At 37.4% G+C, this 23876-nt stretch overlaps 1 protein-coding gene across 6 annotated transcripts in view; it reads right to left on the reverse strand.

Annotated features, from left to right (window-relative positions):
• LOC127881860 (kinesin-like protein KIF20B) overlaps positions 1–23876 on the reverse strand; it is a 113444-nt gene that overhangs the window by 26782 nt on the left and 62786 nt on the right. For all 6 annotated transcript variants that reach the window (XM_052430029.1, XM_052430030.1, XM_052430026.1 and 3 more), the window contains 3 exons: positions 13433–17174; positions 11865–11991; positions 2583–2735 (listed from right to left, as the gene is read on the reverse strand). In XM_052430029.1, the coding sequence (XP_052285989.1) occupies positions 2583–2735; positions 11865–11991; positions 13433–17174 (4022 nt within the window). The remainder of the gene's footprint in view (positions 1–2582; positions 2736–11864; positions 11992–13432; positions 17175–23876) is intronic.

The raw sequence follows: 23876 nt of genomic DNA on the forward strand, positions 1-23876 counted from the left end.
TATTAGTGAGAACGAAACGACAAAGTTGCGAATTTTCACACATTCCAATCTACTTGCCATTTTCATTCAAACTGGTAGTGATTTAGGTTGGACCTGTGTTCATTTATCGGCAATAACGAACTGGCATGATAGGGCTTTGGATGTGAAAATTATCGCAACTTTTGTAAGAAAAATCAATGAATCTGGAATTTGATACTGATTATGCAGAATTTTCTTTTGACCCGTATGTGTTACTATTTTATGAGACAGAATTTAGTGATAGTTAGTCAGATTTTTCTGAATCTGACTCAGACAGAGAGGAATCTAATACAGCTTCTCAAAATGACAAACGTGTAGGTAAAACAGATTGGTAAAAATATCATTGTCTTTTTTGTTTTATTCATATGCCGGCAACAAAACACAATTTATTTTTGATTTTGTTGATTGTAATTCTACAGTATGATCACTTGAATATGACTACGTTGTACGGTTCATAATTATCGACACTGAACGGATACTTGCTAGAATTCTGAATGGATTTATTGAAACTTCAAATACAACTTTGTTATGATGTGATGAAATCAAAATAGGCATGTGTAGATAAAAGAAGGCAGGGTGGAACCTTGGTTGAAAGGGTGCTGCACCCTTGTGTTAGGCCCTATTCTGATAGCGATCAATGTTTATAATACAAAGTTGATTTGATTGGGGGAGGTCTAATATCTTATCCAATCCACACTGTGATTGCCATAATCAACTTGAGATATATCCACTGATAAGACACATTTCAATTACCAAATAACAATAAACTGCATGACAACTTACGTACTGAATAATACGCAGCGCTGATAACTTGTGTCAATTTGAGATTCGCCATAGATGGATATTTGCAAACTTTAAGTAAAACAATACTATTCCCTACCGGCTCCACCATTGTCAGATTTTTAAAAATATTTGTTGCCACAGCAACCAGAATTTTTGACGTAGGAACAAAATGAAATGACGTGCATAATGTCCATATTGCCATCTATCCATGTTAAAGTTTCATGAAAAAATATTAAGAACTTTTAAAGTTATCGCAGGATCCAGAAAACCACCATTTTCAGCAGTATTTCTAGTCTATTTGTTGCCATAGCAACCAGAATTTTTGACGTAGGAACAATATGAAATGACGTGCATAATGTCCATATTGCCATCTATCCATGTTAAAGTTTCATGAAAAAATATTAAGAACTTTTAAAGTTATCGCAGGATCCAGAAAAGTGTGACTGACAGACTGACAGACAGACAGAGCGCAAACCATAAGTTCCCTCCGGTGAAACCGATAGGGGACAATGAGAAAGAATTCATTCTCTTTGTGACCTTAAATTTAATCCAGGTATTTATTATTACTGAGAAATGCATAGGTGTTAAGTGTTTATAAAATCAATACTAATAGTTATGATCCATGCAAAAAAACATTAGCATATTATATTTTATTGTAAATATTTCAATATAACATAATAATAATGTTAGCAAACAATATTAATTTAATTTAAGCCTGGTTTGTGTATTTGGAAGTTTTGTCCTGACGCTCTATGCAACCGAAAGCAACACACTGAACCATGTCGAATAACATTTGTCATGCAACTAATTTCAACACACCTTGAAATAAAACTTAACGAAAAACTAACAAAATAACATGATTATGACTGTTAAAGTTGACTTTAATCGCGAACTGTTCAAATCCGTAATAACAATGGACGAGTTTCCGTGTCATGCCTGTTACGTCAAGTCGACGTCACAACCAAAATAGGTGTAGGACATACCTGAGCGGTTTACGAAAAAAATAATAATCTTATTTTAAGTATCAAAATGTATTATGCCATTTTTCATGATGATACCAATCGTTTTACAATATAATTATTTATAAAAAAGCATTTTTCGTTATAAAACCGGCAGTTCTCCTTTCATCTAATTATTGTCAAGCTACATATTCTGCCCAAGGTCCTAAACAATAAGTCATTCATATGGCCCATAGAATGGTATCACAGTTTATCAAAGAACTTACCTGATGACCTTGTCTTGAACCTTCTTGACCCAGATTGGAACTCAGCCTTAATTAATACAAGAAACTCGGACACGGTTGATGCTCCCCAAAGTTGTTTTTTTTCACAATATTGCACTATATATTCAGATAAAAGGAAACGTCTAGTAGTTGGGGGGACAAGAATTGCACTATATGAACAGTTTATAAAAAAATTCAAAGGGCCATAACTCTGTGAAAAATCATCCGACCAGAACCCGCTGATAATATGCACATCTCCTGTTGGTAGTGAAGCTTCACATAAAGTTTCATTGAATTTCGGTCATTAGTTGCTGAGAAATAGCCCGGACAAGAATTGTGCACGGACGGACACACGCACGGACAGACGAAGCGGCGACTATATGCTCCCCCCCAAAAAAAAATTATGGGGGAGCATAATAAACATTATGACCAAGGTTAAGTTGGTTCTTCAAGAAGAATCTTGGTGGCAGAAGTTGTTTTTTCTATTATTTGACCTAATGACCAAGTTTTTGACCCCACTTGACCCAGCCTACGTTGATCACTAGATACTCCCCCATACCTGCAGCCTGTCAATGGTGTCTCTGGCATGTGCAAGCTCCTGACATCTCAGCTGCAGTTTGGTCTCTGTTTCAGCCATCTTGTCTAGCCACTCCTTGGTCTTACCAGTCATCTCTGACAGCTGATCCTTCAAACGCTGCTCCCTCTCACGAGCCTGCAAAAAAAGTACCCAACACTGAGTAGTCTGCACAACAAATACCCAGCACTGAGTAGTCTGCACAACAAGTACCCAACACTGAGTAGTCTGCACAACAAGTACCTAACACTGAGTAGTCTGCACAATAAGTACCCAACACTGAGTAGTCTGTATAACAAGTAGCCAACACTGAGTAGTCTGCACAACAAGTACCCAGCACTGAGTAGTCTGTATAACAAGTACCCAACACTAAGTAGTCTGTATAACAAGTAGCCAACACTGAGTAGTCTGCACAACAAGTACCCAACACTGAGTAGTCTGTATAACAAGTAGCCAACACTGAGTAGTCTGCACAACAAGTACCCAGCACTGAGTAGTCTGCACAACAAGTGCCTAACACTGAGTAGTCTGTATAACAAGTAGCCAACACTGAGTAGTCTGCACAAAAAGTACCCAGCAATAAGTAGTCTGCACAACAAGTACCTAACACTGAGTAGTCTACACAACAAGTACCCAACACTGAGTAGTCTGCACAACAAGTACCTAACACTGAGTATTCTGCATAACAAGTACCCAACACTGAGTAGTCTGCACTACAAGTACCCAACACTGAGTAGTCTGCACAATAAGTACCCAACACTGAGTAGTCTGCACAATAAGTACCCAACACTGAGTAGTCTGCACAACAAGTACCCAGCACTGAGTAGTCTGCACAACAAGTACCCAACACTGAGTAGTCTGCACAACAAGTACCCAGCACTGAGTAGTCTGTATAACAAGTACCCAACACTGAGTAGTCTGCACAACAAGTACCCAGCACTGAGTAGTCTGTATAACAAGTAGCCAACACTGAGTAGTCTGCACAACAAGTACCCAGCACTGAGTAGTCTGTATAACAAGTACCCAACACTGAGTAGTCTGTATAACAAGTAGCCAACACTGAGTAGTCTGCACAACAAGTACCCAGCACTGAGTAGTCTGTATAACAGGTACCTAACACTGAGTAGTCTCCACAACAAGTACCCAGCACTGAGTAGTCTGCACATCAATTACCCAGCACTGAGTAGTCTGCATAACAAGTACCCAACACTGAGTAGTCTGCATAACAAATAACCAGCACTGAGTAGTCTGCACAACAAGTACCTAACACTGAGTAGTCTGCACAACAGGTACCTAACACTGAGTAGTCTGCACAACAAGTACCCAACACTGAGTAGTCTGCACAACAAGTACCCAGCAATAAGTAGTCTGCACAACAAGTACCCAGCACTGAGTAGTCTGCACAACAAAAACCCAGCAATGAGTAGTCTGCACAACAAGTACCCAGCAATAAGTAGTCTGCACAACAAGTACCCAGCAATGAGTAGTCTGCACAACAAATACCCAGCAATGGGTAGTCTGCACAACAAGTACCCAGCACTGAGTAGTCTGCACTACAAGTACCTAACACTGAGTAGTCTGCACAACAAGTACCCAACACTGAGTAGTCTGCACAACAAGTACCCAGCAATAAGTAGTCTGCACAACAAGTACCCAGCAATGAGTAGTCTGCACAACAAGTACCCAACACTGAGTAGTCTGCACAACAAGTACCCAGCACTGAGTAGTCTGCACAACAAGTACCCAACACTGAGTAGTCTGCACAACAAGTACCCAACACTGAGTAGTCTGCACAACAAGTACCCAGCAATAAGTAGTCTGCACAACAAGTACCCAGCAATGAGTAGTCTGCACAACAAATACCCAGCAATGAGTAGTCTGCACAACAAGTACCCAGCACTGAGTAGTCTGCACAACAAGTACCCAACACTGAGAAGTCTGTACAACAAGTACCCAACACTGAGTAGTCTCCACAACAAGTATCTAACACTGAGTAGTCTGCACAACAAGTACCCAACACTGAGTAGTCTGCACAACAAGTACCTAACACTGAGTAGTCTCCACAACAAGTACCCAACACTGAGTAGTCTGCACAACAAGTACCCAACACTGAGTAGTCTCCACAACAAGTACCCAACATTGAGCAGTCTGCACAACAAGTACCTAACACTGAATAGTCTGCACAAGTACTCAACACTGAGTAGTCTGCACAACAAGAACCAAACACTAAGTAGCCTGCACAACAAGTACCCAACACTCAGTAGTCTCCACAACAAGTACCCAACACTGAGTAGTCTTCACAACAAGTATCTAACTTTGAGTAGTCTGCACAAGTACCCAACACTGAGAAGTCTGCACAACAAGTACCCAACACTGAGTAGCCTGCACAACAAGTACCCAACACTCAGAAGTCTCCACAACAAGTACCCAACACTGAGTAGTCTGCACAAGAAGTATTTAACACTGAGTAGTCTGCACAACAAGTACCCAACACTGAGTAGTCTGCACAACAAGTACCCAACACTGAGTAGTCTGCACAACAAGTACCCAACACTGAGTAGTCTGCACAACAAGTACCCAGCAATAAGTAGTCTGCACAACAAGTACCCAGCAATGAGTAGTCTGCACAACATATACCCAGCAATGAGTAGTCTGCACAACAAGTACCCAGCACTGAGTAGTCTGCACAACAAGTACCCAACACTGAGTAGTCTGCACAACAAGTACCCAATGCTAAGTAGTCTGCACAACAAGTACCCAACACTGAGGATACTCCACAACAAGTACCCAATGCTAAGTAGTCTGCACAACAAGTACCCAACACTGACAAGTCTGCACAAGTACCTAACATTGGGTAGTCTGCACAACAAGTACCCAACACTGAGTAGTCTGCACAACAAGTACTAGTACCTTACACTGAGTAGTCTCAACAACAAGTACCCAATGCTAAGTAGTCTGCACAACAAGTACCCAACACTGAGTAGTCTCCACAACAAGTACCAGGGGTGGCGAAATCAAATGTCCGAGTTGCCCGAGTCGTACATTTGCTTGTCTGGGCAACTGATTTTTTTCAATTGAGTTGTCCGTGGACAACAAGTTTTTTAAAAGTCGGGTCCAGGTATACAAAAAAATACATTAAGTTTTACAAAACCGGATGTTGACATGCGATTACATTGTCAGTGCTATTTGATGAGCAATCAAGCTAAAATACGGGCACTCTCATGCGCAGTGATCTCCCTTATTCTATAAGAGACCAGGAGCATGCCGCATGTTAAACAGTGTACAGACTGGTTTCTTTATTTTTTCAATCAGACGGAAAAAAAATTATCAAAGTAAGATAATCAAAACACGGTCTACATTGTTATTTAAGACGACTTTAATGGTAAAAATGGAACATATTTTATTTTTTTATCTTCAACAACGGAGCAGAAACCCTAAGCTTTGAGCAGTCCACCTCCCAAAAAAACTAAGAAAGATTATGATAAAAAATATGATGTAAGTAAACGCACCAGAACTTTTCAAGAAACTTGGTTAACAGATTTTCAATGGTTACCAGTTGATGATAATCGAATTGCTACCAGTAGCGGCGCAGAGCCTCAGTCTGATGAGGTCGACATATTGGACTAGCTTAATTTGTTAAGATTACGATGTACTTATGTTCAACACATGTTTTAATAACACTAGCTTTGCAAGATTAAAAGTTTGAGAAAGTCTTTATATTGTTTATAAAATACTGCTATAATGAATGTACCATTGAAATACAACTATAAACAAAACTAGCAAATCATACTCATTTTGGTATATTCCACATTGTTTTACATTAATCAATAAATGCGATTATAATTTATATAAACATTAACAGACAAGTGTAGTTCAGCAACGGACAAGTTAATTTCCTAAATGGTTGTCCGTGGACAAGAATAGTTTTTTGAGATTTCGCCACCCCTGAGTACCCAACACTGAGTACAGGGGTTTTTCTGCCTATTTTGGGAAAAGGAGTCTGACCAAATTAGGAATTTTTATCGACAAAATTGTCCATTTTGGGAATTTTCGAGTCGATGAAACGGTCAATTTGGGAATTTTATCATGCTTAAATAAGTAAATGGTTTTACAAAAAAAACAACATATTTTTATTTGTTATTTTGTCTTCAAAAACAAACACTGGTAACAGGTAAGTAAGTCACACAAGTCACAGCATGATTTTTCTTTGCTTTCTGTCTTTTGCATTTGATGAACTTGAACTTGGAGACTGAACAACAACTTTCTTACTAGGCTCCGAAGAAGAATTATCGACCGAGTCGGACAATGGAACAGCCATGGGTATTTCACTTGCTTGCACTGCTTGTTCGGGGTTACTAGAGGGAGTAGAAGATTCAGCGATTTTCGCAAACATCGACGTTATCGTCGAACATCCTTTTGCATCTCTTTTTCTTGTTTGTTTTGCTGTAGTACTTATCGTTATGGGAAGCCATGCTTGAAAATAAGCGTCTACAGATTTGGACTAGAATGTGTATTGTGCGGCTCTATATACTTCGGAACAGTTTAAACCTTTTCGCTGTCAATGTTGGCAGATGCATCCGGCAAATACACCTGCTAAAATCTGAGTCGCTAAAGGCTTAATTACGTCGCGGATGAAGGGAAGTCACTCTTTCGATATAAATTATGTTTACTTTTTACGATTTTGAATGTTTTTTTATTTTTTTTTGGAATTGGGTAATATGTAATCAAAATTCGATTGGGAACGGGTCCGTTTGCTTTGGGAATGCCTTCGTTGTCCGGAGGCACAGACAGTGCAGAAAAACCCCTGGAGTAGTCTGCACAACAAGTACACAACACTGAGTAGTCTGCACAACAAGTACCCACCACTGAGTAGTCTGCACAAGAAGGATTTAACACTGAGTAATCTCCACAACAAGTACCCAGCACTGAGTAGTCTCCACAACAAGTACCCAACACTGAGTAGTCTGCATAACAAGTACCTAACACTGAGTAGTCTGCACAATAAGTACCCAACACTGAGTAGTCTCCACAACAAGTACCCAATGCTAAGTAGTCTGCAAAACAAGTACCCAACACTGAGTAGTCTGCACAACAAGTACCCAACAGTGAGTAGTCTGCACAACAAGTACCCAACACTGAGTAGTCTGCACATCAAGTACCCAGCAATGAGTAGTCTGCACAACAAGTACCCAGCACTGAATAGTCTGCACAACAAGTACCTAACACTGAGTAGTCTCCACAACAAGTACCCAACAGTGAGTAGTCTGCACAACAAGTACCCAACACTGAGTAGTCTGCACAACAAGTACCCAGCACTGAGTAGTCTGCACATCAAGTACCCAGCACTGAGTAGTCTGCATAACAAATACCCAGCAATGAGTAGTCTGCACAACAAGTACCCAGCACTGAATAGTCTGCACAACAAGTACCTAACACTGAGTAGTCTCCACAACAAGTACCCAATGCTAAGTAGTCTGCACAACAAGTACCCAACACTGACTAGTCTGCACAACAAGTACCTAACATTGGGTAGTCTGCACAACAAGTACCCAACACTGAGTAGTCTGCACAACAAGTACCCAACACTGACTAGTCTGCACAACAAGTACCCAACACTGAGTAGTCTGCACAACAAAAACTAGTACCCAACACTGAGTAGTCTGCACAACAAGTACCCAGCACTGAGTAGTCTGCACAACAAGTACCCAGCACTGAGTAGTCTGCACATCAAGTACCCAGCACTGAGTAGTCTGCATAACAAATACCCAGCAATGAGTAGTCTGCACAACAAGTACCCAATGCTAAGTAGTCTGCACAACAAGTACCCAACACTTAGTAGTCTCTACAACAAGTACCGAATGCTAAGTAGTCTGCACAACAAGTACCCAACACTGACTAGTCTGCACAACAAGTACCTAACATTGGGTAGTCTGCACAACAAGTACCCAACACTGAGTAGTCTGCACAACAAAAACTAGTACCCAACACTGAGTAGTCTGCACAACAAGTACCCAGCACTGAGTAGTCTGCACATCAAGTACCCAGCACTGAGTAGTCTGCATAACAAATACCCAGCAATGAGTAGTCTGCACAACAAGTACCCAATCCTAAGTAGCCTTCACAACAAGTACCCAACACTGAGTAGTCTTCACAACAAGTACCCAACACTGAGTAGTCTGCACAACAAGTACCCAACACTGAGTAGTCTGCACAACAAGTACCCAACACTGAGTAGTCTGCACAACAAGTACCCAACACTGAGTAGTCTGCACAACAAGTACCCAACACTGAGTAGTCTGCAAAACAAAGTACCCAACACTGAGTAGTCTGCACAACAAGTACCCAACCTGAGTAGTCTCACAACAAGTACCCAACACTGAGTAGTCTGCACAACAAGTACCCAACACTGAGTAGTCTGCACAACAAGTACCCAACACTGAGTAGTCTGCACAACAAGTACCCAACACTGAGCAGTCTGCACAACAAGTACCTAACACTGAGTAGTCTGCACAACAAGTACCCAACACTGAGTAGTCTGCAAAACAAAAACTAGTACCTAACACTGAGTAGTCTGCACAACAAGTACCCAATGCTAAGTAGTCTGCACAACAAGTACCCAACACTGAGAAGTCTGCACAACAAGTACCCAACACTGAGTAGTCTGCACAACAAGTACCCAACACTGAGTAGTCTGCACAACAAGTACCCAACACTGAGTAGTCTGCACAACAAGTACCTAACACTGAGTAGTCTGCACAACAAGTACCCAACACTGAGTAGTCTGCACAACAAGTACCCAACACTGAGTAGTCTGCACAACAAGTATCTAACACTGAGTAGTCTGCACAACAAGTACCCAGCACTGAGTAGTCTGCACAACAAGTACCCAGCACTGAGTAGTCTGCACAACAAGTACCCAACACTGAGTAGTCTGCACAACAAGTACCCAACACTGAGTAGTCTGCACAACAAGTACCCAACACTGAGTAGTCTGCACAACAAGTACCCAACACTGAGTAGTCTGCACAACAAGTACTAGTACCACATGAGTAGTCTACAAACAAGTACCCAGCACTGAGTAGTCTGCACAACAAGTACCCAACACTGAGTAGTCTGCACAACAAGTACCCAACAATGAATAGTCTGCACAACAAATACCCAACACTGAGTAGTCTGCACAACAAGTACCCAACACTGAGTAGTCTGCACAACAAGTACCCAACACTGAGTAGTCTGCACAACAAGTACCCAACACTGAGTAGTCTGCACATCAAGTACCCAACACTGAGTAGTCTGCACATCAAGTACCCAACATTGAGCAGTCTGCACAACAAGTACCTAACACTGACTCTTTGCAATGCCATGCATGATAAGTAAATACTTAACAATTAGGCTGATCAATACTACAAGTCTCTATTTTCTGTTTAAAATATGAAAAATGGTTGAGATGTTAACTTTCTCACATGGCATAATAAACCAATAAAGGGGATACAGCACACAAAATGACTTCCTCAATTTTATTGTCATAATAATTATGGTAATCATACTTGTGAGACAAAACACTGATAACACCAATTAACTAGAGCTTTGTCACAGATGCGACGTATACCCCCCGAGCCGCATTGACACGGACTATTTTGCATGCTGTCTTCACAAAACAAGAGAATCCAATTTATGGTGATTTTTAAGAATCATAATGCCATTATCATTTATGGCCATTTCGACCTTTGAACTCTTGAATTCTTTCGCATGACATGCCGTCCAAAATTATGGCCATTTTTTTACTTTTGAACTCCGAGTGTGACCTAGAAATTGGAGTTATCGACATAATTTTTTCGCATGACACATCGTCCAATGATTGTGAACAAATGTACCAGGTATTTTTAAAATCTCACAATTATTGACATAGTTTTGGCCCTGACAAGATCATTTATGGCCATTTTTGACCTTTGAACTCACAGTGTGACCTTGATGTTGCAGATATAAACGTAATTCTTTCGCGCGACACACCGTCCAATAATGGTGAACAAATGTGCCAAATGATTTTAAAATCTCACAATTGACCTTTGAACTCACAGTGTGACCTTGACGTTGCAGATATAAATGTAATTCATTCGCGCGACACACCGTCCAATAATGGTGAACAAATACGCCAAATGATTTAAAAATCTCGCAATGAACAACATAGTTATGGCCTGGACAAGCTCATTTATGGCAATTTTTGACCTTTGAACTCAAAGTGTGACCTTGACCTTGGAGATATCGACGTAATTCTTTCGCGCGACACACCGTCCAATGATGGTGAACAAATATGCCAAATGATTTTAAAATCTCACAATGAATGACATAGTTATGGCCCGGACAAGCTCATTTATGGCCATTTTTGACCTTTGAACTTAAAGTGTGACCTTGACCTTGGAGATATCGACGTAATTCTTTCGCGTAACACACCGTCCAATGATGGTGAACAAATGTGCCAAATGATTTTAAAATCTCACAATGAACGACATAGTTATTGCCCAGACAAGCCCATTTATGGCCATTTTTAATCTTTGAACTCAAAGTGTGACCTTGACCTTCGAGATATTGACGTAATTGTTTCGTGCGACACACCAAACAATGATGGTGAACAAATTTGCCAAATGATTTTAAAATTTAACGATAAATGACATAGTTATGGTCTGGACAAGCATTTTGACCTTTGAACTTTAGTGTGACCTTGACCTTGGAGATATAGACGTACTTCTTTCGTGCGACACACCGTCCCATGATGACGAACAAATGTACCAAGTCATTTTAAAATTTAACGATAAATGACATAGTTATGGTCCGGACAAGCTTTCGGTTTAAAACGCACTAAGCAACCCTGTGACCTCGTTTTTGACCCGACATGACCCATATTTAAACTTGACATCATCTAGATACAACTTCTGACCAAGTTTGGTGAAGATCGGATGAAATTTTCGGGACAGACAGACCGACAAACAGTCCGACAAAGTGACTCCTATATAGACCCCATTACCAGTAATGGGGGTATAAATACTCAAATTTAGTTGAAAACACTAAAACATCATTAGATACCTTCTGACAACATGAATATTAGTAATAAAATAAAAATATGCTCACTAATGTACTACCGATTCTATTACTAGAATGATTTGGGCTACCACAGCAGAAATATGAACATTTCTACAATAAATTCTAATGAATGAATGAGTGACACATGATAAGATGATAATACTTCCCCACATCCATTACAGTGCGTACCCTGGTGAGCTCCAGCTTGCTAACGGGAGAGCTGACAGACAGTCGGGAACCTGCGCTGATGAAGGAGGCTCTTGATCTCCGGGGAGTTTCCATCTCGCTCTCTACAGCACTCCGTGCCTGCCCATCCCTGCAACAACATCAAACCTTTAACAGGCGGCAGTTCTTAAAAATGTTCAAATAAGATCTGTTATAAGGCTTACAAACATATATTACAGCCCTGATGCAGACACTGCACTGAAAATTAGGTATTCAGCTGGATGAATTTGTAAAATTATAAATTGTGCTGCAATAACAACGAATAATTACAGTTAAACGTTGGGTACTGCATAAGGCAAACTATGTCATGGTCTAAACAGAGGGGGTAATCACGTGATAGTCAAGATGGCGACATTCATGCCGAGCCATATATTTTTCGCCGTTTTATACCCTTTACTTCTTGTATTTATTGTTTAAATGCCACTCACTTTCGAGCCAGATCAGCAAGAAAGTTACTAGCGTTTATTTCGTGTTGATATTCGCTCTTTATCTCGACTTTACTCGCTGCAAAATTTCTTAGCGGGATGACCTGATTAAAGTTCCACTAAGAAAATTTGTGGGGAGTAAAGTCGAGATATAAAGCGAATTTTAATACGAAATAAACGCTAATCACATGTTTACTGATATGGCTGGAAAGTGAGCGTCATTTGAAAACAAGAAGCCGTCGGAGATGGGTGATGCTCCCCAAAGGTTTTTTTTTGTCACAATATTGCACAATATATTCAGATAAAAGGAAACGTCTTGAGGGGCATAACTTTGGACAAAATAATACGATGGATGGTTTAGCAACTTAAAAATTTCAAAGGGCCATAACTCTCTAAATAAATCATCTAACCAGAACCCACAAATAACATGCGCATCTCCTCAAGGTAGTTAAGCTTCCCATAAAGCTTCATTGAATTCCAGTCATTAGTTGCTGAGAAATAGCCCGGACAAGATTTACACTCTATGTACAGTTAATGGAAAATTTCAAAGGGTCATAACTCTGTGAAAAATCATCTGACCAGAACCCGCTGATAATATGCACATGTCCTCTTGGTAGTGAAGCTTCCCATAAAGTTTCATTGAATTCCGGTCATTAGTTGCTGAGAAATAGCCTGGACAAGAATTGCACTATATGTACAGTTAATGGAAAATTTCAAAGGGCCATAACTCTGTGAAAAATCATCCGACCAGAACCGGCTGATAATATGCACATCTCCTCTTGGTAGTGAAGGTTTCGCATAAAGTTTAATTTAATTCCGGTCATTAATTGCTGAGAAAAAGTCCGGACAAAAATTGTGCACGGACGGACAGACACACGCACGGACAGACGAAGTGGCGACTATATGCTCCTCCCAAAAATTTTGGGGGAGCATAATTAAACAAAAGTAATAAAGGGTATATAGCATGGAAATATAACTGTCTCGGCATGGACATCGCTATCTTGACTATCACATGATTACCCCCTCTGCTAAATAAAGGTTTTAATACATCTGAATATGAAGCCTGATATATCGCAACACAGACATCATTTACAGAACTTGTTTTACCTGAGCTCCTGTTCCAATTGAGCAACATCACCCTGAAGCTGAGTGACCCTCTTCATGAGCTCTTTATTTTCCTCTTCAGTTTCTTCAAGCTTACTAGTTACACTTTTCAGCTTTCTCTCCTGAATGGGATCTGCAGCAACGAGGTCTCTATGCTCTATGCTTTTATTCTTCAGTTTTGTTTCCAGTTCAACAACTTTCTTTTCTAGACATGTTACTTTAAATTTTGCTTCCACAAGGGCATTTTCTGTTTCAATTTTCTGTATTCTCAGTTTTCTTATCCCAGTGTGGGGACTTGAAATATTTGCTTCACTAGTTTCTGCTAAAACCCGTTTATACTCTTCATTTTTGCATTTCTCAGACTCATACAGTCTGTTTAATTCCGCTATCTTTTCATTCATAAATTTATCACAGACCTTATCACTGTTGTCAGAAATACAGACTTTATTCATGCTAATGTCATTAACTGTTTCTTTGTTATTTAATACAATTTCTCCCTTGAGTTTCTCAGTTGTAAATTCTTCTTTTATCATTTTAAGCTCAAGACTGAGCGTTTCACACTCTACTTCTTTCAAAGACAGCTGACTTTTAAATTCATTTTCTATTTTTTCATTATTCTTTGCTTTCTTATTCTCCTCTTGTAATTTAATGATTTCTGTTTCCAAATTACTCAATTCTGTTCTTAACGTTTTTATTTCTTTTTGCCTATCTTCTTCATTTACATTCTTTTCTAATTTCACAGTCTCAATTTGCATGTTCAAAGCTTTAAGTTTTTCCTCGCAAGACTTCTTTTCTTTTCTTAGTTGTTCAATATATTCACAGATTTCATCAATACACGCATCAAGACAATCAAATGAGTTTTCAGCATACTCGGAGTGTCCTATCTGAACCCAGATCTTTCTAAACTGTGTGCAAACAGTAGCAAATTTCTCACCTTGACAAGTAATCTCAGTGCTCTGAGTGTCAAATTTCGTTTGCAACTCTAACAACTTACCTCCCAGGTCATTTGTTGTCTGTTTATAGTCAATAAAACTTTCCAATTCTTTCCTCAGTTCACTTATTTCCTCATCTTTTGTTCTTAATTTGATTTCTAAAGAAATGGTCTTCTCTTTTTCTACAACATTCAATGCATTTTGCTCTTGTAATTTGAATTCTATATATCGTAGCTTTTCTTCAAGCTCGTTAACTTTTGTCTTCGCTTCAAACAGTTTTGCTTGAGCTTTTCCTAACTTAACTTCAGTTTCATCCAATTTTTCTTCCATTTTTGTTAGATTAATTTCAAACATAACAGAATCCTCATTTTGTTCTCTTGCCTTAGCTAACAAATCTTCTAACTTCTTTACCATTTCTCTGTTTTTATCGAGTAGTTCTTCTTGCATCAAAAGTTTGTCCTTTTGATCATTTACTTCAAATGCAAACCTGATATTTTGTTGTTTGATGTTATCAAACTCACAAAGTTTTTGTTCAAGATCATTTATTTTTTGCAGCTTCTCATTATAAAGCATTCGAGCCTTTTCTAAATCACAACCTGTTTTGGAGTCAGCTTCATGTATTTGATGTTTTAAATTTGAGATCTCCAATTCTTTAGACTCATTATCACATTTAACTTTATCAAAATTCTGTTTCATTTGCTCATATTGTTGTTTTGTAGCATTCAGCTCAATATTAATTTTGTTTGCAGCATCATCTTTGCCTAGTAAGTCCTGTTCCAATTCAATTACAGCTTTCTTCATATGCTCAATTTGTTCGGTTTCACCATGGGTGGTAAATGAACCTTTCAATTGTGCAGTCTCTTTCTTAAAGCATGCAAGCTCATGTCGGTTATTTTCAATTGTGAGCAATGCTTCCTCCAATTCTCCCTTAACCTTGTGATGTAAGCTTTTGTAGTTATTAACAGAGCTTTTCAAATCGGTAATTTCAAGTAAAGCATCATGCAACTTTACAGACACTAATTCATTCTGTGTATTTAATTCTTTTAAGCTATTGAAACTATTCAACAATGAACTGTGCTCAATATCTTTATTTTCAAGTTCCAGTTCAATATTAGCCATATGTGTATTCAGCTCATTCAATTTTGTTCTTAGTATTTTAACTTCATTTTCAGCTGCACTTTTTGCAATATCTTTTTCAATAAGAAGTTTCTCTTTATCTGCATGCTCATACTTCGCTTTAATCAGTTCTTTCTCAACACTGGAGTAGTAGCTTGAAGAATCTTGCATCTTTTCATTAAGTGAATTAACTGTCTCTTGCAATCTGTTTAACTCATTCCTAACTTTCTCAGGTTCATCAAAACTAGCTTGAGACTCAGTAACTTTCTTAAGTTTGGTTTGCAATTCATTTATTGTTAGATCTTTGTCGGCAAGCCGATTATCCTGACTTATTAGTTCTTGTTCTTTCAAAACAATAGCATTTTGAAGATCTGTTATTGTAGCCTTCAACTCATCATTTTGCCTCTTGGCCTTCCCATATTCAAGTTCCAGCACTGCTAGTTCTTCACCTGTCTCTTGAAGCAATGTTATTTTTCCAAGTCTTGAACTATCAAGATCAATAATTTTCTTCTCTTTTTCTTCAAGCTTTTCTTCCAAATCGGTATATTCAATTTCTTTTTCATTGCTCTTAAATTCTAACTCCATACACCGTTCAGCAGTTTCCTTCAAAGCGATTTCTTTGCTGTAAATTTTTGCCTTCAACAGAATTAACTGCTCATTTAAGTGCTCTAGTTCTTTTGATTTAATTGCAAGCTCATCTTGAACACTTTCTGATGTAATTACATGTGTTATTGTCACTGATTCAATTGGAGATGTATTTCCATTATTTGGCTTTTCCGTTTGTGTAGAATGTTTGCCATCAATCCCATTTTTGTCACTGAGTAACATATGGACATCTGTTTGTTTTTCCTGTGAAAATTTCACAATTGACAATTCTTTTTTAAGCAGACAAACTTCATTTTCTAGTATCAAAATGTTCTCTTCATGTTTGTTAATTTGCTCAACCTTTTTCTCAAGCTGCTCATGGAGGCTTTTCACTTCATGTTCTGACTCAGTTAATCTCTTTGAAGAACTAAAATAGTCCTTCATCAAAGGCTCAAGCTCTTCAATTTTTGTTTTGAGAGCATTGATCTCAGCATCCTTTTCAGCAACAGAGTATTTTTCATTCAAATTGTTCATTTTACTTTCAATATTTGAATAGCATGTATCTTGTTCCAATTTCTTCTCAAGATCATTGAGATTGTTCATTTTACTTTCAATATTTGAATAGCATGTGGCTTGTTCCAATTTCTTCTCAAGATCATTGATTGTCAATCTTGAAGATTTTAATGCAGCCTCCAATTCCAGTATCATTTTACAGTTCTGGTTCAACTCTTTCTGTACAGCATCTACATGCTCATTGAGATTGTGACTTTTATTTAAATCGTTCACAGTTTCAATAACCTGATTTTTGGCCCTTGTAGATGGACTGAATGGTGACTTTGGAAACAGTTTCATCTTTAAATCTGGAGATTTAATTGGTCCACATGGCGATTTCGATGGTGATTTACACCCATAAAGCTGAGCCTTAAAATGGAATATCTGTGACTTCAAATTTGCGATTTCTGCATTAAACCCATGAATAAGAGCATCTTGGCTTCTTGTGTGTTCTTCAACATCATGCTCATACTTAGTTCTCCAATAATCTGCCTGTTGTTCCTTTTCAACGAGTTGATCTTCAAAAAACCTTGCTTTGTTTCGGTATTTTGTTACATCACCTGGAATGATTTTATTCTTTTCTATTTTCAAACATATTAAATAGTGTTAATTGTCTTAGTTTGATAAAGCCAATAAACTTTAATGTATGTAAAACTGGCAGGTTAGATTTAATTTCCTGTGAAACCACATATTTTCCTCAGCATTAAATTTCATAGTTTTTCATAAAAAGACTATTCTGTCAACAGATTAATTTGCCAAATGCTGATTTTGAAAAAAGAAAGATTTTTTTCTGTTCATTTTCAGTTTGTGTGTTATACTTGTCCCCGATAGATAACAGAACAGAGAGGGTGTAACTTAAGAGTCAAATGCAGGCGGTGGGCCCTGTTTATAAATTAATGAGTCTTTTATTATGAGGTGATAGTAACTGGCCCTTCTTATTGCATGCCTATTAGTTTGTACATTGTTATGATTAGCAGTTTAGTGGGATTTGATGACTGTTCTAGTTTTTGAAGCATCAAAGCCAATATCAACTTTGCCTTATTAAACTAGAGCTTTGTCACAGACGTGACAAATACCCCACATGCCGCATTGACACAGAATATTTTGCATGTTGTCTTCACAAAAAACAGCGGACATTTTACTGTCCATGCTAAATGTTTAAAACGCACTAAGTGACCCGTGACCTGGTTTTTGACCCAACATGGCCCATGTTCACACTTGACCAACACATCATCTAGATACAACTTCTGACCAAGTGTGGTGAAGATCAAATGAAAACAACTTGAATTAGAGAGCGGACACCATGCTCAATGTTTAAAACACACTAAGTGACCCCGTGACCTAGTTTTTGACCCAGCATGACCCATATTCGAACTTGACCTGGACATCATCTAGATATAACATCTGACCAAGTTTGGTGAAGATTGGATGAAAAAAACTTGAATTAAAGAGCAGACACTTAATACGGAGGGTCAGAGTTAAGGAGCTTTGTAAGCGACCAAAAACAATGTAAAGCTTCAACAGAATACCTGTAGTTGAATCAGTGACATCATTTATCAGATTTATGTGCATTGACGGTATAACACCACATGGAACAAGAAACCGTCGGAGACGGGTGATTCTCCCCAAAGTTTTTTTTGTCACAATATTTATACTATATATTCAGATAAAAGGAAACGTCTTGAGGGCACAGTAGTTGGGGGGACAAGAATTTTTTTAAGAAAATTTCAAAGGGCCATAACTCTGTGAAAAATCATCCGACCAGAACCCATTGATAATATGCACATCTCCTCTTGGTAGTGAAGCTTCCCATAAAGTTTCATTGAATTCCGGTCATTAGTTGCTGAGAAATAGCCCCGACAAGAATTGCACTATATGTACAGCTAATGGAAAATTTCAAAGGGCCATAACTCTGTGAAAAATCATCCGACCAGAACCCACTGATTATATGCACATCTCCTCTTGGTAGTGAAGCTTCCCATAAAGTTTCATTGAATTCCTGTCATTAGTTGCTGAGAAATAGCCCGGATAAAAATTGTGCACGGACGGACAGACAGACAGACAGAAGCACACACGGACAGACGAAGCGGCGACTATATGCTCCACCCAAAATAAATTTTGGGGGAGCATAATAAACTAGCCTATATACCACCTTGTTGAATATACCTGTCGCGTGCACGGACTACTTTTTATTCTACCACTGAATGATTTAGATCTACATGTGGATCTAGCTTATTCGTGTTATTGATTTTCAGAATGTGCATGCCTATTTGGATGTGAAATTGTGTGTGTAGAACAAACTGATGGGTGTGTATTTTGGTTCAGTAGTCTATTCGAATTGTTTAGCTTTTGGATGTAAGTAAACGTAAGTGTATTTTCTTTGTTGAATAAACTTTGTCTTTGTTATTTTATCAAAGAAAGTCCATTCAGTAAGAATAACCTGTTTGCAACAAGTGTTTCAAAGCTTAATAGAATTATTATCTTGTGTTTGGGTCTCAAACTACAGGATGTGAAGGATAGATCTAGATGCCATCAAAATCTGCAGCGTCCATGACAAAATAAGGCGAGTATAGCTTTTTGATAATTTATGTTTAGAACGACTCTGTGTGTAAATCTACATGTACATGTATGTTGCCATTGACATCATTTTGTCAGGAGCAATCGCCGCCATATTGGATTTTGATCATTTTCTTTCGAAAATAAAATGAATTATATTAAAGTAAAATCTTTTTGCGGTCGTAATGTGTTACAATTTGCATGCTGCATAAAATTGAATCGAGGCAAATGGTGATATTTTTTCTCGTTTTACAGTTTTTGTGTGAAATTTGTTAAGACTATTTTGCGTGCCAGAACAAAACATTCTATATCACTACGCATGGTTACATTCGTTAGATATAAATTTAAGCGCTTTTTAGAATAAATTAAAATTATTGTTAAAGTTATAAGATCTATTTATGTTAAATGTCACGTTGAAAAAATAAATAAAAGGGATAAATAGAATACTAGGATTAGCGTTGAATAGAGAGAAGTTTACGTTGCTCGGCCCAAACATCAAAAGTGCTCACCAAGGCTCGCGCTCCTGGTGTTCTAAGCCTTGCAACATAAACTTCTCTCTATTCAACCCCAACCTAGTATTTTCTATATCTACTTGAACCAATATACTAAGAACAAAAAGGGGCATAAATCAAATAAACTTAAGGTCAGAGTTACGTAACTTGCTCAGTGAATTCACACAATGTCATCCGTTCAAATGAGTGAAGTTTCACTCAAATAATTGTGGAAGAAACAAAAGCGATATGGAGGTGTTTCATGCTTATCTTTACAAAGCATAACCCTGATGCTGACATTTGGGCAAATAGCGTAGCTTGGACTATTCAGTAAATAGAAGAGCTAATGACTGATGTGGTAATCACTTACAACAGGCTTACAGCGAGACTCTTCCAACAATTGTTGAGCAAAAAGTTTCAATGATGAATCTCGATAAAAATACCATATCTATTCTGGCTTTTTGTTAGCGTCCCAAGGTTTACAATCGTCACTATTTGTTTAGAACGATGCAAAGGCTGTAGAACTGATTTATATTGCTTTTGATGTGTAAGAAGTAGGTCTGATTCTGAATCAAGATATAAATATCTGTATAATTACTATTTCAGTTCCTTTATTACCTACTCAAAATGAAACCTAAATATAAATATATTATAGATCTTTAAAAAAATCCCCACATGTGACATTTGCTCAACATAAACAGAATATCAGGCATCATGTTCTCCACAAATAAGTCACTCTTTAACTGACAAATAAAATACTAAGTCAATAAACTTTTCAATTACTTAAGTAGTAAAACATTTTTTTTAAGAAGACATACTGATGTTCCCAAATGTAAAGTGAAATACATAACTTTTTTCTCAGCATATTTGATTGTGTGTGTGTGTAAATGTGTGTGTAACTTATTCAGATTGTCCAGTGATTGTACATATCTACATCTTTGTGGAAGGAGAGTGCCTGGTTGAGCCTTCAACCCCAGCTTGCCACTCACCTGAAACGAGAAATCAGGTGTCTGCTAAGTTAGATGTTATGTAAACATCCCTAAAAATAATCATTAATAGGTAACGTGCAATTAGAAATGGCAAGCTGAAGTTAAATGACAACAACCATTAGTTTTGATTCATATACCAGTAATTACTAAATACATTTTTGTAGAATATAAATTGGGATTCGTTAAAGAAAATAGCTTGGATCCCCACAAAAAATTTATCTCCAAAATTTTATAATTTGAAACTCTTCATGTGTAAAATTTCATTTTGTCATTTTCTATATAAACCTGCACAAACTACCTTAGTATGCATTCATACATATATATATCCCCCTTTACAACTAATCAGCTGAATGAAAGATAAAGGCAGTGACTTTCTGTGTGTGCACAATAAATCTGAGTTTGCTTGAAACGACTAACTTGAACACTTAAAGGGGCCTTTTCTTAGATTTTGGCATGTATTGAAGTTTGTCATTAAATGCTTTATATTGATAAATGTTAACATGGAGTCTAAAAATCTCCAGTTAAGAAAAACAAGAATATAATTAAAGAATAAAAAAAAAAAGTAATCCTCAATGGGGCTCGAACCACTAACCCCTGGAGCCATCGAGCAAAAGTCTACCGCTCTATCCACTAGACCATCCGCTCTCATACCATTTCGAATGTATTTTTTATTTTATATATGCAATCCTCTTAGTATAAAAAAATACAAAAACAGAATTCTCCAAATTATTCAATCGTTTCCCGTTGCAACGCTTTATAATTTTCAGGTTTTTAAATCGTCAAAAGATGCACATAATGGATATTTTAGAGCATGGTAAATGTTCAGTATTACTGTTTCCTCACATATATCATAACTTCAAGGAAAATTTGCGAATCTGAAACATTTTTTTTCAATTTTGTAAATTTACCAAAGTGTGAAAAGGCCCCTTTAACTGTTTAAGTGTAGTTTAATTCAGTGTGAGTTTTCACAAGGCCAACACTAAAATAAATAGCTCTCTATAACATTTATTGCAATAAATATGCAGTACAGTAGAACAAAAGAATATAAAACAACAAAAGGATTAAAAGTGCAATATAAACATGGTAGCTTACATAAACATAAAGACAAGACAAAGCCAGACAAGAGAATCAAAGCCTTCAGAAAAATACTTTATTTACTATCAAACAAGGTTGTTCTTTTTAATTAAAATACCAGTGACCTTTAAAAACTTGAATTTTAGCACATAATTATTCCTTAAAATTTTTGTAAGATTTTTGTATAGTGAAGACATGTAGTTCTCAGAGAGAATAAAGACTAAAGCAAGACATAAAACAAATAAATTTCAAACTATATATAAAATACACCTCAGGGCTTTCCTTTGACCCGAGCTCCCAGGTTTTGAAGCTTGAAAATTACAGAAGAACCCTTTTTGACTCTTGAGAAAATTACGTCATGCGTCACATTTGACCCGGGGCAATATACCGACTTGCGTCAACGAGATCAAAAGTTGTTAAGACTAAGTGATAATTGGCTCGGGCGGAGTATCTCATTTAGTACACGCAAATCGTTAACGCCCGTTTCCAATCATCGAAGCACATATCCACCCAGTAGGCGGAGTATGGTTTATTAAGAAATCTAGTATTGACCAATTAAAACACTGCTGGTTCGATGACGCGTGTATTAACTTTCCACTATTTATTATAGCGTTTGTTATCAGCTGTTTGCGGAAAAGACATGTATTAAACCCACCTAGTTGCAATAATCCAACTCCCAGCTATTGACCCTCTGAGCTGTACGTATGTACTCATAAAAGCTCAGAGCATTTAAGAAGAACTATAAACCCACCAAAACAGAATGGACTCATCCGCGTCAGTTTTAATAATATTCAATATAGAATAACATCCATATCCACAGAACACCGTAAAGCATATTTTGAGATATTTCCAGAGTATGTCAGAATGTATTTCCAAAGCTGAATGCACCCATCACTGTTTTACTTCATGATTGCTCAGTTCAAAGACGCGCGAAAGTTATGCTGGAATATGTATACTGTCTACAACGTCAAATTACACGCTTTGCATCAAAGTTGCTAAAAATAACTATAGAACCGCTATAACTGACCTTGTGGCAAAGTGAAAATTTTTGCATGAGCTAATTGATTACAAAATACACGTAGGCGTAATAATTGACCGTTTGAGAAGGCATAGAAAACAGCGTGTTTGTCGCACGTCTTCAGTGAAGATGGCACATGAAATAATTAAAGGGCGTCGGAATTTTTTATGGGATTAAATACGGAGGCACCTTTATCGGCGAGTAGAAATAATTTCCTTTTATAGTTTACCGATTTATATAGGCTATTGTGTTTAGGTACAACACATATGTTGTTGTTTTTTTTGTGATAGCCAGCGGAAATGTGTTTTTTTCACATTTTGTATTTCATTCTTAATTTAATAGCCATGCGAAACGGTCAAACAAAGTTATTGGATAAAGTGTAATTGTGCCAAGTGTAATTGTGCTTGTGCATTCGGAAAATGTCGCAGAGAAACCATGCAGTAAATGTTGTATGAGAATACATATTTTGTATTTAAACTTTGAGATGTTGTGTAGGACATATGACATATTGCTCTCTGAGATGTTGTGTAAGACATGATATGACATATTACTCTTTGAGATGTTGTTTAGAACATATTTCATATTACTCTGCTGTATACATGAAGTTAATGTTGTATTAGAATACATGTTTTGTATTTATTAATCATTGAAATATTGTGTTTAAATGCATAGTGTTGTAGTGACAGTAAAATGTAAGAAATAAATGTTAACATACATGTATCTTTTAATTTGTTGCTTTTTATATATTATATCTCAGTAATTTGCTTAAATTGCAAAAAATCATTTACTCTCCTGCGTTATTATTAGGACTCTTAGAAGTTTGATTTTGACTCTTGAAAATATGGTCCCAAGAGTCCTTGACTCTTGAGATTTGAGGTCTAAGGAAAGCCCTGCACCTAATGAAACAAGCTTACAAATAGTTACATACATGTAATCTAATTGTCATACTTATTGCATGAAGACAAACCTGCTTGAAATTGTGTTGAAATAAAATATTTTATAAAATAATATCTGTCCCATTTTGTAAAAAAATAATATTACTGTACACTTTACACATTTGCTTATGATCAATCATTCTATTTACACACAGTCCATAGACTCCATACAAGTGGGTTTGCTAGATCATTACTAGTT

The sequence above is a fragment of the Dreissena polymorpha genome, chromosome 5 (assembly GCF_020536995.1).
Source record: "Dreissena polymorpha isolate Duluth1 chromosome 5, UMN_Dpol_1.0, whole genome shotgun sequence".
Lineage (NCBI taxonomy): Eukaryota > Metazoa > Mollusca > Bivalvia > Myida > Dreissenidae > Dreissena > Dreissena polymorpha.